Raw genomic sequence first — 17,941 nt, 5'->3', positions numbered from 1 at the left:
AAAGGAATAGTTTGTATCCTTCCTTTTTCTCCCACTTCCTTATCCTTTTCCTTTTTCCCTCTGGCTTTTTTAAAATACGAATCAAAATATTTGCACGAAATATGTTACAAGTGAAGGCACAGCCATCACTTTTTAAATGATTCATATTAGCCAGAATGATCTAATAATTGTTATATCAAATCTTCTAACATATACACCATACGATCCATAATTATTATTGCACTATATTGCAAATATTTTGAGGCGTTACAATTCAATAATGACCCGTTTCAAAAATGATTCACTTATACTTATAAAACACAAGTCTCCGTTCTTACTCAAAATTGTTCTTACAAATTTTCAACGAATATGCAAAAACAAATATATATATATATATATATATATATATATATATATATATATATATATATATATATATTGTAAAATGAAGGAATATATTTAATCCGCGTCGAGATTAGGGGGTACTGCTGCGCTTTGTATCGTACTTATAGTCATCTGGTTAGGCCATTTCTTCTCCTCACCTTTTTGCGGCGTTACCTTTGTGATGTCCAGTTTATTTTTATCTTTGTTCTTGAAGAATAACGCGGCAGCTGCTCCACTCACGCAAGTACCACTTACTATTGTGAACCATTTCATAAATCTGAATAATAAATATGAATGATTCAAGATCGTATTCGAGATTATATATGTGACAAGATATTATTGCAAAATAAGATGATAAAATAAAAAAGGAAGAAGGATATTTACCCGACTATGCTTATTGTCTTGAACACGGTCTTCAATTTCTTCACGAATTCGTCACCCAACAGTATTCCTTCCTCGACCCAGAATATTGGGAACAAACATTCCGGGAAGTTCTTCATTAATTTGAACTTTGCAACTTTGTGAAGATATAAATTAAATTGTAACCTCTTGTGCGCGCTTAAGGGAGTAGCTGTCATTGGCTCGAAGTCCATGGCGATTCCGTGTTCTTCCTGTAAAAAAGAAAAAAGGAAAAAAATCACGTTTTAAACTTACGTATGCACGTAACGTGATATAAAATACAGAAAATGAGATGGAATATCTATTAAATTGAAGATAATAGTCACCTCGTTCGGATGAAGTCCATCAACCATTTTTAGATACTTTTCTTCAGCACCAAGTAAATGTGGGAGGGAAGCTATGAGAGGAGCACCTACGCACTTGGTCAAATCCATGAGATTTTTCGTTAAACAAGAATCTGGAGAGGGACAGAAACATTTCTCCTCCGGGTGTGAGCTCATGTCGCCCAAATCAGCCTTGTAATGGTACGTGTTGATGCCTGTTCGAAGAAAAAAAAGAAATATAAACTATAGAAGAAAAAAGAACTTATTATTTTATTAATCTTTGTCTATCTTAAAATAAATTTATCCACGCGAAAATGAAGAAAGTATATTCGTCATTATCGAAAGAAAAAGACTGATTGAAATAATAATACTCCACCTTTGACTTTTGTGTATGAATCGAAACGGGCCCCCATGCTTCTGCAAATGTCAGGAGCGAATGAGACAATATCGTCTTGTTCCGTGAGCAATGGAGCGAAGATCGTCGAGTCTGTGCCATTGAATTCGTTGCAATCGCCCTCTCCCCAAATGTCCAACTTCGTTTTTCCATTGACTTCGGTTACCTTCCCCACGTCCTTGTAATTCTTTATACCCCTCAACACTCGTATACGTTCGGGAAGAACGGTGCCATTTTTCTTGTAAAAATATCATATCGAAATCTCATTGAATATATTTTCTCTGTATCGGTGATAGAAGAAAAATCGAGCAGAATTACGCGTGATTTTTATTAAAAATTATACACGAATAGAGATCGATTGAATTTACTATCGAATCGTAAAATAAATATACGTACAGGGCCGAAGAGTGAGAACAAGTAACGTCCTGGTCCATCGGCTATCAAAGCGTCGTCCTTTTCTTTCAAAACGCTGCAAATTGCGCTCGAGGCGAAATCTTTTCCCGTGCAATCAACTGGTAGACCGTCGAAAAGTATTTCCCTCGCCTTCGCTCTTACGAACACGGATTCTGGTTTCTTGAAAATATTATCCACAGCCTTATCTGGAAGGAAAACCGCGAATTTTTAATTAATTAATAATCTGTGTTTATCTTATTCTGGAAAAGTTAAATTAAATCTTTCGATAAAGATTTATAGTCATTGATATCAATTTTCCAATGAAAATTTTATGAAAAATAAATACATGAACAAATTGAATTTATTATCTCTAAAGCAACGTATCATTAACATATTATTTAAAAAAAAATATTATTCTTTAAAGATAAATTCTAAATTATTTATAAATCAAAATACCAACGTAACTCGTTTATCAAGAAAAACTTTTCACTCTATTATTATCGTGTTATTAAACTTATGAAACTAAAAGCATATTTCCTATAATTTGCAGCTCATACACGTGTAAAGATTCTCTTATGAAAAACACCTGGAAGAAACACCTATAAGAAACACGGAAATAGACACGTACGATAGTTAAACAAGGCGTTACGTGAATCAATTGATCCATTTGTTCAAGGCGAGGGTAACTTATCGTTTATTTAGGTATAAGTAAAATCGTTTCTCTTGACCCTCTTTCTTCGTTGAACGAGTGTCAAGTATTTCTCAAGTATTCTAAGGTAAAGTCGACCTTTACTTTTCGAATCGAAATAAAGGAAATATGTTTGACGCGAAGGTGGAATGAAAGGAATGATCGAGAAACTCACTGAGAATCCCCATGGCGGCCGGTTGCTGCTCGAGGGTGAGTTTGATCATGCTCAGAATGAGAACGTGAGGAACGATCAGCTCTTCCTCGCCGGTCAACCCTTCGCTTCGAGATGGATTGAAGAACCACGTCGCTTTCAAGTTGTACTCCAAACTGTCGTCTTCTTCTCGATCGACCAGATCCACCTTTTGTTTGTACTCGCTGGAACGATCGATTTTTACTGTTAGAAGTTTTTTTCTTCGGACAAGAGTTGTAATGAAGATGATTTAAAATGAAAACATAAATGTTTCCATATATATTTTTTTCGTGTATTTGGATTGGGTGAGAAAAGTATTATATATCGTATTCTTGATTTTGATAAGATAAGATTTAAGAAAAAAAAAGAAACGAAAGTTTGAGTGTTAATTTCATAGATCTTGTCGTTGATGTATATGCATCACTCACTCGTAAAAAAATGGTCCTACTTCCTCGAGAATTGGTTTCTCCCCCGCTGTAATTTCCATGGGATTCGTCACGTTGAAAAGATAAATTTTAAAGTCCAAAGGGACAGGGAAATTGGACCATAATTCCCGCATCTCGGATCCATCTTTCAAGGCTATTTGCTATTAATTTATAAACTTTTAATTATATATAATATTTACGTAATATAAAAAAATATGTTTAGATATAACGATATCATTATTCGTTGTAATTTCTCACATTAATGTAATAATTACGAATAGATAATCGTTTTTTATTTATTTGTACATTTGTGATTATTGTAAAAGTTATAATATTTCCATGTTTTTCATTAAAGTAGATATAAGCTTTAAATGTTTGAATTTTTGATTAAAGTTTCAATTTGAATGAAATTTAAGAAGGATATAGAACAGATATAGAAATTAGATAATAATCAGATAGAATCATTTTTGTTAATAATGTAATATCTTTTTTTAAAAAATTATAATTAATTATTAATTTATTCAACAATAATGATAAACTTAGATAAAAAAATAAGATTAAAATCTTCTATTTCAGATAAAAAGAAGATGTAACAAGAATAAAAAAAGTTTGATGCTGAAGTAGAGAAACAATTATATAAAATTGAAAGTAATGCTGAATATAATGAATACTAATAAATGAGAATAAAGTGCGATTAAAAATAATGACAGGTAAAAACTAATGAAAAATTGAATGCAATAATAACGACGTATATATAAAACTATATAATGTTTAAATCATGATAATTTGATACGTCACGTTTATCGTAATCATAGTTGATAAAGTTGATAAAATCGAGAAATAGAATGGGAAAATCATTATTTTAATTTGAATGAACACAATAAAAAAATATACTTATTTAAATACAATATATCTTCAATATAAAATCTGTATTCTTATGTAAATTTGAATGGAAAATTTTTTCGCGTTACATAAATAAATGTTATGAATTAAAATTTCAAAATTTTCAAATTTCAACCATTAAAGCGAACCAATTTACTTCGTAATTATTAATAAATTGTGTAATATTATTATAATCAAACAAAATTTCTTTATTTTTTTCACTCACTTTTTTCACTTGTGATCTCAGAAATGGAGGAAAGGCAATTGCACAGATCAAAATTCCAAAAGCAAGCAATGAACCGCCAATGATTCCTAATTTTTTCGGCTTCATAGTAACACACTAAAACAATCACAATTATCGGTGTCAATCCATTTTATATTCATGTGTAATCACTTTCCCGATCGATACGTGGATTTAAAATAATATATTAAGAAGAAATTCAACAAGAAGAGATGTAAACAAAATATAAGAGTATTAACTATATTGATGCATTTAAGTTTTTTTTCTTTTCATTATATCATATCAGATATAAATGAAAAAATTTTTCCAAGCATAAATAATTTATACAATATATGTTACAATCGAAGATAAAATTTTCCATCGTCAGTGAAAAAAAAAACAGGAAATAAACTTAAAAAAATAAAATAAAATAAAATAAAAAATTGTAATAAAAAAAAAGGAGGAAAAAAAGATAAAATAATGAAATCAATGAAGGCATTGCAGAAAAGATATAACGATAAAAAGATATAATAAAGTAAAATATAAAATTGCAATGTCTTTTTTCTTTGAACATTGAAAAGACATAAATAAATTAACGAAAGAAAAAAGAATATAATTCCATTTATATAATAAAGATAAATAAATAAATTTAATCAGTTGTCAAATATAGCTCATCGTTAATTCTGAAAAATATAAAGCTGATTATTTTGTTAATTTCAATAATTCTAGCGTTAAACAAACATTGAAACGATCAATCGAAGATCCGTAATTTAATTTTCGATCGCGAAACGCGACAACTTTGATCAAATTTTGAAAACCTTGCGTCCGACGGGTACACGAAGAGTTTCATGAAGCTTTCTTCCGGTTGTTACAAACGATTGCAGTTTCACAAACGACGAATGCAGGATAACATGGACTCCTCGATGGAAAAATCGAGTCGTTATATCATGTATCAATTTTTTGAAACGCATTTGCTCAAATATCCTCGAAAAAAAAAACGCGAACTAGTACGATTTCCAAGAACTTTTTTTTACATTGGAATATTACGTACTATAAATATTCGTGCCAATTTTTCAAAATTTCTCCTCCACTGCGTTATACATAATACAATTATTATTATAATTAAAGGAAATTATTTTTTTCTTAATTTTTCCTCTTTTTTTTTTTTCTAGTTGTAATCTTTTGTCGATTTCGTCACTTGTTCTTCAACTTTCAACAAAGAAGAGTTTGTCGCGCAAACTTTTTTGCACACCTTAAAATAAACGAGATTGTGGATACAGTGTCGATGGTCGATCGAGAGGAGAACGAATAAGTTTTATTAGATCCTGTATCGTCGATCTTCGAGTGTTCGCGTGAAAGAACTGACAGTTTCGTGCCACGATGAAGCTCGATGACGACACCGGTCACGCGTCCACTCCTGCGTCACCACGTATCGCAAATTTTTGCGCTATCTATGTGCGAATTATTTCGAAACTTTTTAATACAAATTTTAGGGTGTCTTTTTCTCGAAATATTTTCTGAATTTATTTTGAAGAAAGTAACAAAATTCGTTAAGATCTAATTTGTAAAAGATATTACATTGAGATGGCTGATTCGACAAATCATTCGTGCAAAATCATTTTTCAAAAAGTGGAGAAACGTGTAATTTGAATTACATTTAATTGTGAACCGATTGATTTTTGATAAATTTTTTAAATTTATTTTTTAGAAATTAAAATTTTCTTTGGTACATAAATCTCTAAAATTATTCAATAGTTTGATCATTATCATGATTTTTTCTTTTAATTTAATAGTTATAAAAATTTATTTTCTGGATAGAAAATTCGAATGACAAAAAGTAAAATTCTTGTGTTAAGAATTTAAGTTTTTATAGATTTGTTTTTTATGACACTACGTTATTCTTTGGTGTCAAGTGTAACGCCTATCGAGCGCAAAAGTGTAGAAGAATGTATTAAATATGAGCATTCTATAGATATCTCTTTATAAAACACGCTCGAATCGAAAACTTTTACATTATTAGTTGTACTTATACGACACGGTTAAGGAAATTGAATTAAATGATACATGATATTTTAAAATTAAAATTATAATAATCGCTTTAAAATAATGATAAAGATAAAATGATGTTGATAAAGGATTACGATGAGTATTAAAGTAAAATATTAAAGTAATAAATAAATATCAATAATATCAATTAAAATATTTTTTAAAGAACAATTTTATTAATTTTCCTTTTTACAACTTCAAAATGTATTAAAAATTTGTTAATAGAAAAAAATTTTGCCAATATCTGTCCATGAAATATTTGCACTACATCTTTGCAATACATCATTTTACTTATTAAAAATATCTAACTATGTAATTAACAATCGACTAGTAAAAATATATATTGTTATTGGACTAGTATCAAAAGAATCAAAAAAACAATCAACTAAATATTGAAATAGTGATTGAACTGATGATAATATCCTAGGTAATTCTTTTGAATATATTATATTCTTAATATAATGTTTCTCATGTAAGAAGTACTAACGCAGTCAAAATAACTGGTTTGTAATTTTTCTTCAAAATTACTCCAATTTATAAATGTTCACAAATTTTCTATATATTATATAGATTTGCATATTATAAACTTTCTTTAAAACTTAATTATCTCTGCCTCCCCAAACAATTTGAATAAACAAATTTCAATTATAATATCCAAAAAGCAAGTCAAGTAGTAAACAATATTAAATAAAAGAATTTAATAAAATAAAACATCAAATTCTGTACAGGTTCGTTAAAACCAACCGTTAGTAGTTCTACTATCAATATCTAACAAGAATATTCCAATGGAGTCTTATTTGAGCCATCCATGCGACTTGTGAGCATGAATAGCGACTGGAACTGGATAAGGTTTGGGAACGTGATAAGGTACCGCCACATGGACCGGATAAGGCCTGTCCACGTGAACTATCTTCTCGAAGGGAACCGGATATGGTTTTGGCACTGGAACAGGAACAGCCACTGGTCGATCTACCGGCACGTGGACTGGCTTTTCGAATGGCACTGGAACGGGTCTATCGACGTGCACTATCTTCTCCACGTGGACCGGATACGGTTTCGGGACCGGAACCGCGACTGGTACGGGGACAGGACGATCCACTGGAACTGGAACCGCTCGATCAATGGGTACAGGAATTGGCACGTGTTTGGTCACAGGAACCGCGACTGGAACCGGATGTGGAACTGGCTGAGGCACCGCGACTGGAACCGGATGTGGAACGGGCTGCGGCACCGCGACTGGAACCGGATGTGGAACGGGCTGTGGCACCGGTACTGCAGGAACTGGAACTGCAGCTGTTGAAATAGAAATATTTTAGTTTGATTAAATACGTAATGTATGGTAGATATGCACGATGATATTTATGATTAGTGTTTTTTAGAATTGTCATTCTTTAAGTTACATCTTTGTGACGAGGATTTCACAATTAATGAGGATGCTTTAATCTTGAATTGGATGAAGTTTAATAACGAAGAAAAAGATGGTATTATAGTCCTTTGCTAAGCTGGCTCACTCGTGATTTTTATATATTATAACAAAGGTACCTAGAAGTAAATATAAATATAGAGATATATAATATATAATAATAAAAATAATAAGTTTAAAAATGAAAGTTTCTCGTTTCCTATTGTAGAAATAAATATTTCTAAATTAAAAAAATTAAAAATCACTTATTGTTTATTTCCAGTCGAAAAAATAAATAGAAAAGAAAAATAATACAGGATAGTTAAAGAGAATCAAAAAAGAAAATACTACTTAGAAAATTTCTTTCGTCATCAAGCCCTTTGAAATAAGAATATTAAATCTAATTTATATTCCATATCTAAATTCAATTACTCAAAAACATGTTCTTAATTATAAATAACGATAGTAATAATTCTTTCTTTCATAAATTCGAACTTTTATTATTATTCAAAAGCAATTAAAGAATATTTAAATTTCTCTTCGATGATACACTTTCAAAATAATATTTCACTTATAATTTTTTCAACGAATTCATCGAGCTAAGAAATATAGTATTTTTCTTTTTCATCTTTTAATCCTTTAATCTGTGAAATAAAAATATTACTGTGATCATTAATGACGAAAATAATATTGATATGATGATATAAAATAGTCCATCCTGTGTTCAACAAATTTGATCATTTTTAATATTTTTATTATGCATTATAAAGTAAAATATACTAACGAGCTGGATGTAATACAGCCGGTGGAGGAGCAACTGGTGCTACTACTGATTCCAAATGTCCTAGATCGGGAGCAGAAGGTTCAAAGATAGCTGGTTCAGGAGGATGATATGCAGGTTCAGGTAAATTATATTCTAAATTTGCGAGTCCTCTTTTATCATGTTTCTTTAATAATTTATTGTTATTCTTTTCATGTTTTTCGACAGTAATTGCTGTACTGATTACCAGGAATAATGGAAGAATCTGCAAATAAATCGAGTAAGTGCATAAATATAAATATCGAGAAATATAAATACTATTTGATGCAATTTTTATACAAAAATTTTTTAATATAAGATTATTTAAAAAAAACAAAAATTAATAAATAATTATAATTTAATTATTATATAGAATTAGATATCAATATACTTATATCAAATTTCATATAATCATGTTATTACAAAAACAATATAAGTTTTTATTTTTTGTTTTCATTTAAAAATAAACATCACTTAAATTGCATAATTATTTATACTCATAAAAGAAAATATGTACATATTTAATTAATCAACTTTCAATAAGTTATAAACTAAATAAGTATCAAGAAAAAATAAGTAAAATTATAAATTAAAACTTTACTGCCAATAAAAGAAAATTGTTCATTAAACAATTTTATATATATGTCCTCAATAATTCTCCATTCCTTCAATCACTGATTTATAATTAATTTAATCACAACTTTAAAAACACTATTAAAAACAAACAATTTAACCATTACAAAAGGGAAAGAATTAAACAAAATGAGATAAAAATGACGCGAATATAACATCAAAGATGATGAAGATTTAAAAAAATAGAACCAGCGGAACAAAATACCAAAATAATCTTCATAATTGATCCTTAGGAAGACTCCCTAAGTCTAAGCTGACGACTACGATGCCGAAGAAAAACTGCTCGCTATTGATGACCCCCATAAGTATTTATAGGGCATCCACTGGTGACACATCACACTAGGAAGAAGTATCGTCAATGAACTTTCGCTGTTACCTATCCTGGGTGATGGCCAAATATTGGTAGTGACCGCTTTTCTTTCGTATGCCTAACTAGCACGACTATGTGCATAAGAGAACGAGAAGGGTTATTCGTCCATTCAAATATTAGAACGATCGTATGGGTAGTACTTCACGTATGATGGGTTATCGTCTTCGAGATCGTTCGGATAGACAATCTATAGCCAAGTGAAAATTGTCTACGTGAAGATTCAAATTAATAAGAACAGCGATGCGCCTGATCGTGACACGATTCTATAGCAACCTGGTTATGCGACTGAATACTTTTTTTTTTTACATCCTGACGGAAATGTTGTTGCAGCTTTAGCTTAGAAGAATACTAATAATAGTTTCTCGTAAGTGTGCGTTAGGAAATAATCAAAATGACTCGATAATTGTCATTAACGTTCTTGGTGATTTATTCTTCATCGATTCTAAAATAAATTAATTCGAACGATCAAGTAGCTTTGTTTCAATTCTCGAAAAAAATTCTCGCTTATTGATCGTGAAACATGACATTCGGTTATTTTGAAGAAGAAATATTATTTGAATAAGAATCCTTTTTGGATTATTCCTCTTAGATTAGATTTTATTTATCTGTGATATATTCAAATCGTTTCGATGATCATCATTGAAAGAGATGTAAAATAACATTGACATATATATAAAATTGTTATCTTTTTTCTTTTATATTGATTACATTTGAAATTTATCTGAAAAATAAAACAAAGTCATTGAAATTAAAGAATTGAATGGAAATGGATTAAAAATTAATTAAAGCCATTAAACTTGATGGTCAACTATTTCGTCATTATAGACATTGGATTGATACACACGTACAACCATGTTATGCGTTCACTAGCATTTATAATGATGAATAATGGATGATCGGTATTAGAAGTAGCTCGTACGTATTAGAAAATGAAAGTTAAGAAAGTTCGCGGATGCGGCCAATACGGAAACAAACTATCACCTCTGGTGTAAGAAACGGTCCGGTTCATTTTCTTGATCTTGTTGGTCGAGTAAAGTCAATACCTCCGCGTTACAGAACTATGCGTACAACAGGTTTGAATCGTGATATGAATCCTGATTTATTCTATTCGTGGAATCTTTCTATAAATTCTCGAGAATGTCAAGAATGTCGAAAGAATTTCGAGGAAGATATCTTAGGCAGATTTGAATTGAAATTTGAATTGAAATTAAAGTATTCTTTTCAGTTTTTATAGTTTCTATAGTCGTTAATCAAGTTGCTAAACTAATTTGAAATATTTTACTAATGTAAATTTATTTATTCCTTATTTTAAGATTTTCATTGTAAAATTGATACTTAATTTAAAAGAAAACGATATTATACATGATTTAAAATATATATATGATTTTAAAATAGCATTCAATTTATTTTTTCAAGATTTATTTTTCTTAAATATAGTTTATACATATATATGCATACATATGCATATATATCCATATTTCATTATGCCATTTATTGGTAATTATTATTGCTTTTATGTTTAATTTCCCTCTACATGCTCAAAACAATAAATAGATAAAATAATTAAAGTAGAAATAGGTAAACACGAGTGATTATGAAATAGTATATTATGAAGCGATAAACTCATATTTAATCGATTAATTAATTATAATGATAAGAATATTATCTACTATATGCAATTATTATACTATATACGATACTATTTTATGTTATATATAATTAATGAAAAAAGTCAATTACAATTATTTTTTCAATTTCTAAATAAAATATTTTAAAAAAAGACAAAAAGAAAAGACAAAGCATAAAGAAAGATAAATAAAGAATAGAATACAATAGAAAAAAAGAGAAGAGACAAGAAGACAAAATTGAAATCCTATTCAATAAAATATTATTCTAAATTCAAAGTTTAATCACTTTAAACAATGTTAATAAAATTTGTCATAACATTATATGAATTCAAACTAAAAATTCAAGAAGCTTATATTTCAAGAATATAAGCTTTTTAAATTCAAAAATAGATATCAAATATGGCATAAACAAGATCCAATTCTTGACTACTTTCTTCAGCGGAAATACAAAACCCGTCAATTAACAAGGTCGAGTTCCTGATCACATCAAACACGGGAACCTGACTTGGACCATCTGGATCAATCGATCTGTTTATCTCGATACACGAGAAATATATAAACCTACCGTTTTCTCGATTCATTGAACAGTTTCTTCTCGACGAGACTACAATGTATATGATCTCGGTAAGAATAATTAACAAGTATCATTAATGACGAAAAATCGTTTCTTTCAATCTTCTTTCGGACTAATTCTTTCTCTGGAAAAGTTTTCCTAGTATGTATTGTACGTCTTCTTTTTCTTTATTATAACATATGAGTTAGATGAACTGTTATCTTTTTCTTATTACTGTAAAATAATATTTAAATATTACTATAAAAAAAACTTTAGATGACTATTAGAAATCATAAATTTATCTCTATCATTTTATTTTATTAAATATCAATAATTTTTATTTATTTGTATTTTAATTATATAATCAATAATTCAATTTTAAAAAAAGAAATATTTCTTATATTTCTAAGTCTTTTTAATAATTATAAAAGTTTTTTAACACTAACTCGTTATATTCAAGATACATTCATTTATAACAATTTGTTTGACTTACTCATTGTTAATTTTCCATTTTAGTTAGAATGGAATATTTAGAAGCGATCGAAGTAAATTAGAATTTGAGTAGTGATAATTTTTTGATCATTTCTGAATCTCAACCAAATATACCAAGAAATCTGCAATATTGCTAAATAGACGTATTAAATAAACGTGATAAATTGATAACAACACTGAATTAGCAAATTTTTCTTATTCAAATAATTAAACTAAAGATAAATTATTAAAGAAAAATTAGAATTAAATAATTTACCACATAAATGCATTATTTCTTTTATTCATTTCATTTTTAAAAAAAAATTCATATCTATATAATGTATATATTCATATAATATATATTAATTTTATTATCATAATTTTATAAACATTAAATTTCAGTTGTTCTTAATATTTTTCTGTGGTTACGCCTTAACTGCAGAAACAAACGAAACAAAACAAAGTAAACGAGGAATACCAGAATCTAATGGATGGATTGGAATACCAAATCCTTATGGATATGGCCATGGACAACCATGGCTGGGTGGTCCAATTTGGAAAGGATTAAAATATCCTCCTTTTGATTTACCTCATGGAGGGTAAAAATAAATTTTAAAATTCATTATTTTAAAATTTATTAATATTTTTATTATATTTTAATTCTAAATAGTAGTACTTATCGCATTATAAATAAATAGTTCTAATGTTAAATTTTTAAAAATTTAAAAATAATACTTATAATATTTTACAGATTACATGGTGGATTTTCATATGGAAAAGCTTTTCCTATATCAGTCGGAAGAACCGAATTATTAAAGGTTCCAGTATATATAACAAAACATGTAGTTCTGGAGAAACCAGTTCCTGTTCCAGAGCCAGTTTACATCGAAAAACCGTATCATGTGCCTGTCGAGAAGGTGATCCCAGTTCCGATTGAAAAGATCATTCATAAACCAGTACCAGTTCCTATTCCGATACCCGAGGTAAAAAATATTCTAAAATTTTCTCTTATAACAAATATTCCAATTTATTGTTCAAATGAAATTAATAGAATAAGGATGAATAATATTAGATTGCTTAAAATTAATAATTATTTTGGAAAAACGATTTAAGAATTAAAGATATGGTGTTACCTTAGAAAAAAGTATGATTATATACATAGATAGTCATCACATTAAGGTTAACTTTTACAATTCTTCTTAAATATCACACATTCGATCTAATCACTTTGATTCAAATTGTGGAAATACTTTCTCAGAAACTAGTAATTAATCGAATTTAATTGTTTTTTAGGCAGTTCCAGTTCCAGTGGAACGTCCTATCCCGATACCGGTGAAACATCCCGTTGCAGTTCCAGTACAACAACCGTATCCAGTTCCAGTAAAACAAGTGTATCCAATACCGGTTCCGGTTCCAGTTCCGATTCCGGTCCAACCACCAATTCCGTTCCTTGGTGCAGGCGCAATTGGTGCAGGAGCATATGCCGCTCGATATGGTTATGGCGGTGGACACATTTATCCTGCGTTGCATGGTCACTCACTGCCCGTACACTTCGGTCATAGTTTTGGCGTCGGTTTCGGACATGGTTTCGGTCACCACGGTTTTAGTCACGAATACGGTCACGGCCACGGTTACGGCTATCAACCTCTTTCGTACGCTCACGACTACGGTCATGGACACGAACATAAGAAACGAAGTAAGAATTGAAAGAATATATCTCGAAAAATATAATCTTCGATAATATCGTTTGAACATTCGAGTGAATTGCAATAAATATTGAGAATCGATTGTTAGAAAATTGAAATACCGTACAATTCACTCAAAGAAATCTAATTTGAGAATTTAGAAAATAAATATTAAATAGATTATCTTTGATTTGTTAGATTGACGAAATTTTTATGTAAGTATTTTTAAGAAGAAACATTTCTTCGTAATATATTATACTTTGATATTTAATTTGGTAATAAATGGTTTGCAAATATTGTTAAATAATTAAAATAATTATATTCATTAAGAAAGTTAAATATATATTTATTATAATTAAAAAGGAATATTTAGAACTTATTGTTATTTATATTTTTTTTTACGATTCTATTTTTCCTATGTAATATAATATACACACATACACACACAAACACACAAAATATTAAAATAAAGATATTAAAAATAATAATTTTGTATATTAATTTTACTTGTTACTTTTTTATAAATGCAAATCAAGTATAAATACATACATATTAAAAATATTTTTCTCATATCTGTTCTAATAAATCTCAGATCTTCTTATATCTCTATGTATATCTGTGTACAGTTATATACACGCGTTATTTCTATAACAGTGTTTCTCAACTTCACATTTTATATATGAAAGACAATTAATAAATGTATTTCGCATTTTGATATAATGCAATATATTTTATTAAATGAAAAATGAATTATATTATGTAAATTATAATAATTTTTAATGCATGTAGTTAAGTATTTTAAGTGATTTTTTCTTATTTTAGATAAATTGCATGGAATATATAGAAGTTTATAATAGAAGTTGAGAAATACTTTTCGTGTCACCATCGGCAGGTCATCGGTTGGACGCGCACCGAGACGTCCTGTCAATTTTGTGTAATCAGAAAACAGCTGATCAAAGTTATTCGAATGTGAATAATGAAAACTTAAAGAATTACGAATTTCGTGGAATTTTGAAAATTGAATGAAGAATTTCCCTTGTAATAAATATTTTTTTTGTCCGTCTTCTAATACGTCTTTAAAGAATTCCACGCAGATACAAATCGATGTTTGCACCACAAAGAGCGTCATAAGGAGGGGCTACGTTAAATGTCCACATGTAAGTACATTTTGTTTATTTGATTATTACCAAGATATGTTTAAGAATTTATTTTAATTATTATTTACTTATGATTGAACGTTATGAACGCAAAAGATGCGTTATAAGAAAAAGTGAGGTTATGTTTCCTCTTTGAAAATATTTCATGTAAACAATTTGTAATCAGAAGTAATATTTTATCTTTTGTGTTACAGTAATTATCAGTACAAATCATATAATTTTTATAAATACAAAATGTTAACATTAGAAGATCCAGAATGTAAAGATTTTTCAAAAAATGCAATAGAAGATGAAGAAACTAATGAAACAAGAAATGATGGTGAAAGTTATGAAAGAGATAGTTATTTAGTAAATGGAGAAATATTAAGAACAGCACTTCTCTCTGCAGATGATGATGATATTGAATCTCAGGAAGATGATGTATCCTCTGAACTTTTGTCAATTGAAAATGATTCTGAAATTACTAGTGAAAGTACTATTAGTGATTGGGATGATTTAAGAGCTGACTCACCTTTATCATATGTTACTTCTGTACCTAATAATAAAGAGTTTATAATAATAACACAACTAGAATCAGACAATGCATTAGTGACAAAAAAATTAAATAATGAATGCTCTTTAGATAACAAGAAATCTAAAGTCCGACATTGTTCAAAACGACGTAATAAAATGCTATTATTAAGAAAACTTATACCCAAACATGAACCAATAGTTGAAATAAAAGAGGAAGAACATTCAATCATTTCTACTGATATAGATGAACGTGTGCCAACCATGGAAGAAATAGATTATGAAGAGTCTTCTATGGATCAAAATATTTTAGATTCCAAAGATCATACTGACTGGCTACAAACCTTAAGACCTTTGCCATTATATTATACAGAAAGAGGTAAACCTTATCTGAAATGTCCAGCCTGTGGTGCACTGTTTTTTACTCCAAATTCATTCCAAAAACATTTATATTCTCATATGTATAAGGAAGATGATACTTTTATATGTTCCTTTTGTAATTATACAAATACTGAGCCTGGTATGTTATTCACTCACTTATCTAAACATCAAGACCAATGTGAATTTTGTAATGAAAATTTAATGCGTAAGAATAATTTTGAAAAACACTGGGATATTAGAACATCAAACTTTACTATGAAAAGAGATCGTCGCGGAAGATTCGTATGTACCCTTTGCAAACTAGTATTTGATTTATTACCACAATTAGAAAAACATTGGTTTAAACATGCATGTAGAAGGGAAAGAAATTATCAGTGTAAGGAATGTAGTGGATTATATGAAAGCATAGAAACATTAAATAATCATAAATGCATGAAGTGTCCTGTTTGTGGTAAAATTTATGATAGTTTACATCGATTAAAAGCACATACTATATGGACAAAGCATAATTTAAAGTGTCCAATTTGTTCTTACGAATTTATTCTTGCTATGGACCATGAAAAACATTTAGCATTACATAGACAAACATATAGTTCTATGAAAGATTATGAATATTGTTTACAGGCAGCAGATGGCAAGACATTCCAGTGCAATCTTTGTGACAAATTATTTTATGCCTTACCTTCTTTAGTTTTACATCTTCAGGAAGATCATAATATTGAAAATGTTAAAAAAGAAATATTAAAGGATTGTAATGGGGAACAAAAGGAACAATCCATCAGTGATATAATACTCAGTGAATTAAAAAATAAAACTGCAGATTATACTAATGGAAACAATAATGTAACCTTAGCAAACAATAAAATTAAATTGCAAAACGCGCTATGAATATAAGGTAACATTGTAATTTTACAGATAGCGGGAATAAAAATAAATCGTAAAAGCTGTCGCTAAAAATTACGTAAAAATTACTCGTAATAATGAAACTCGTGCCGTTGCTATAAATCACTCTGTAGCATATATTAAACACAATTAAATATGACTGGCAATAAATAACTTATAAATTATAGATAAGTACATTCGATCATATCTGATCAAAAAGTTCTAAAATAAACTGTATTCCAGTTTTACCTCTCTCTTTAAGAATAAACATATATCTGTATATTTTTTTAACAATCATGTAAAATACAAAATCATCTTTCTCACCTGTTCAAAATATCATTAGAAAATAAATGACATTATTTTAACAAATATAATTAAGAACCTCGTATATAATTCCTAAATAATAGAACTTTTTTGATCAGATAATAAAGGTAATTTTTTAGCAGTTTATTAAAATAATATAATCACGTCATAAATTTTCTGTGTTTTATATTAGAGGAAAATGTAATATTAAGTTATTGTGACATTTATATTTGGCTGTATCATGTCTGCCCCAATATATTGAAAAAAGCAATACACAAAGCTATCAGTCCTGCTGTAGCCATTTCTAATTAATTAATGATTATTATATCTTATTATACATTTTGTTATATGCATGATTGAATTGATTTATATAATTTCATTTAAATACATTGATATATTTTTCTTCATATATGTATATATAATTATCATTCACATAAGCATCTGCTTTTAATTTCTTTTTAAATATAATCGCATAAAATTTCGGGGGTAAACATGATACAATGCAACATTTTATGGCTGAGAAGTATCTGGAACTCGCTGTTTGTCTTACTTTTATGCATATTGTTAAAATTCGATACAATTATCGATAAATCTTACGGTATATTAATCGTTTATAAGTCTGATTTTTGTAGGCCTGTGTAATATCGCACAATAGCTTACATAAAGAATTAGATCTCTTAACTATCTCATTTGAAAAATAAATATTCATGAATAGTAACATTTTGTTTGTACATGTTATTTTTCTATTTTTTTTTTTTCTTTTTTTTTTATCAAAGCTGAAATAAAAGTATTGTATTTGTAAAATCTTGTAATCAGAGATTAGAGCTCAATAAGCACATGATTT

The 17,941-nt window shown here is 28.6% G+C and overlaps 4 protein-coding genes across 8 annotated transcripts; 2 read left to right on the top strand and 2 right to left on the bottom strand.

The window, feature by feature from the left end:
* Positions 1-51: 51 nt before the first annotated feature.
* On the bottom strand, positions 52-5,678 carry LOC413995 (sensory neuron membrane protein 1). Of its 3 annotated transcripts, none has more exons than XM_026443419.1 (10): positions 5,530-5,678; positions 4,284-4,397; positions 3,179-3,336; positions 2,736-2,935; positions 1,876-2,078; positions 1,462-1,717; positions 1,089-1,300; positions 748-974; positions 419-640; positions 52-378 (listed from the first exon to the last, which is right to left on the bottom strand). In XM_026443419.1, the coding sequence occupies exons 2-9, from the start codon at positions 4,386-4,388 to the stop codon at positions 439-441; spliced, it is 1,563 nt and encodes a 520-aa protein (XP_026299204.1). In that variant the 5' UTR covers positions 4,389-4,397; positions 5,530-5,678; the 3' UTR covers positions 52-378; positions 419-438. The 3 variants fall into 3 exon arrangements, with proteins under 3 accessions (XP_026299204.1, XP_026299205.1, XP_006562933.1); XM_026443420.1 differs by lacking the exon at positions 5,530-5,678 and adding an exon at positions 5,329-5,347; XM_006562870.3 differs by lacking the exon at positions 5,530-5,678 and adding an exon at positions 5,096-5,263.
* A 1,067-nt stretch (positions 5,679-6,745) lies between these two features.
* Positions 6,746-13,771, bottom strand: LOC100576193 (keratinocyte proline-rich protein). 2 transcript variants are annotated; one of them, XM_006562878.3, is made up of 3 exons: positions 13,313-13,771; positions 8,510-8,750; positions 6,746-7,616 (listed from the first exon to the last, which is right to left on the bottom strand). In XM_006562878.3, exons 1-3 carry the CDS (start codon positions 13,337-13,339, stop codon positions 7,117-7,119), a joined length of 768 nt encoding a protein of 255 aa, XP_006562941.1. In that variant the 5' UTR covers positions 13,340-13,771; the 3' UTR covers positions 6,746-7,116. The 2 variants fall into 2 exon arrangements, with proteins under 2 accessions (XP_006562941.1, XP_003250171.1); XM_003250123.4 differs by lacking the exon at positions 13,313-13,771 and adding an exon at positions 9,363-10,171.
* Positions 8,531-14,776, top strand: LOC100577839 (zinc finger protein 512B). Of its 2 annotated transcripts, XM_026443417.1 has the most exons (7): positions 8,531-8,629; positions 8,714-8,765; positions 11,595-11,779; positions 12,582-12,778; positions 12,931-13,162; positions 13,473-13,875; positions 14,687-14,776. In XM_026443417.1, the coding sequence occupies exons 3-7, from the start codon at positions 11,765-11,767 to the stop codon at positions 14,716-14,718; spliced, it is 879 nt and encodes a 292-aa protein (XP_026299202.1). In that variant the 5' UTR covers positions 8,531-8,629; positions 8,714-8,765; positions 11,595-11,764; the 3' UTR covers positions 14,719-14,776. The 2 variants fall into 2 exon arrangements, with proteins under 2 accessions (XP_026299202.1, XP_026299203.1); XM_026443418.1 differs by lacking the exon at positions 14,687-14,776 and having other exon boundaries at positions 13,473-14,132.
* Positions 14,760-17,427, top strand: LOC100577877 (zinc finger protein 564). Its single transcript, XM_026443416.1, has 2 exons — positions 14,760-15,021; positions 15,216-17,427. Exon 2 carries the CDS (start codon positions 15,256-15,258, stop codon positions 16,798-16,800), a length of 1,545 nt encoding a protein of 514 aa, XP_026299201.1. The 5' UTR covers positions 14,760-15,021; positions 15,216-15,255; the 3' UTR covers positions 16,801-17,427.
* Positions 17,428-17,941: the final 514 nt, after the last annotated feature.

This window comes from Apis mellifera, linkage group LG10 (assembly GCF_003254395.2).
Source record: "Apis mellifera strain DH4 linkage group LG10, Amel_HAv3.1, whole genome shotgun sequence".
Classification (NCBI taxonomy): domain Eukaryota; kingdom Metazoa; phylum Arthropoda; class Insecta; order Hymenoptera; family Apidae; genus Apis; species Apis mellifera.
The sequence above is the reverse complement of the archived record's forward strand: the minus strand, read 5'-3'. Positions and strand labels throughout refer to the sequence as shown.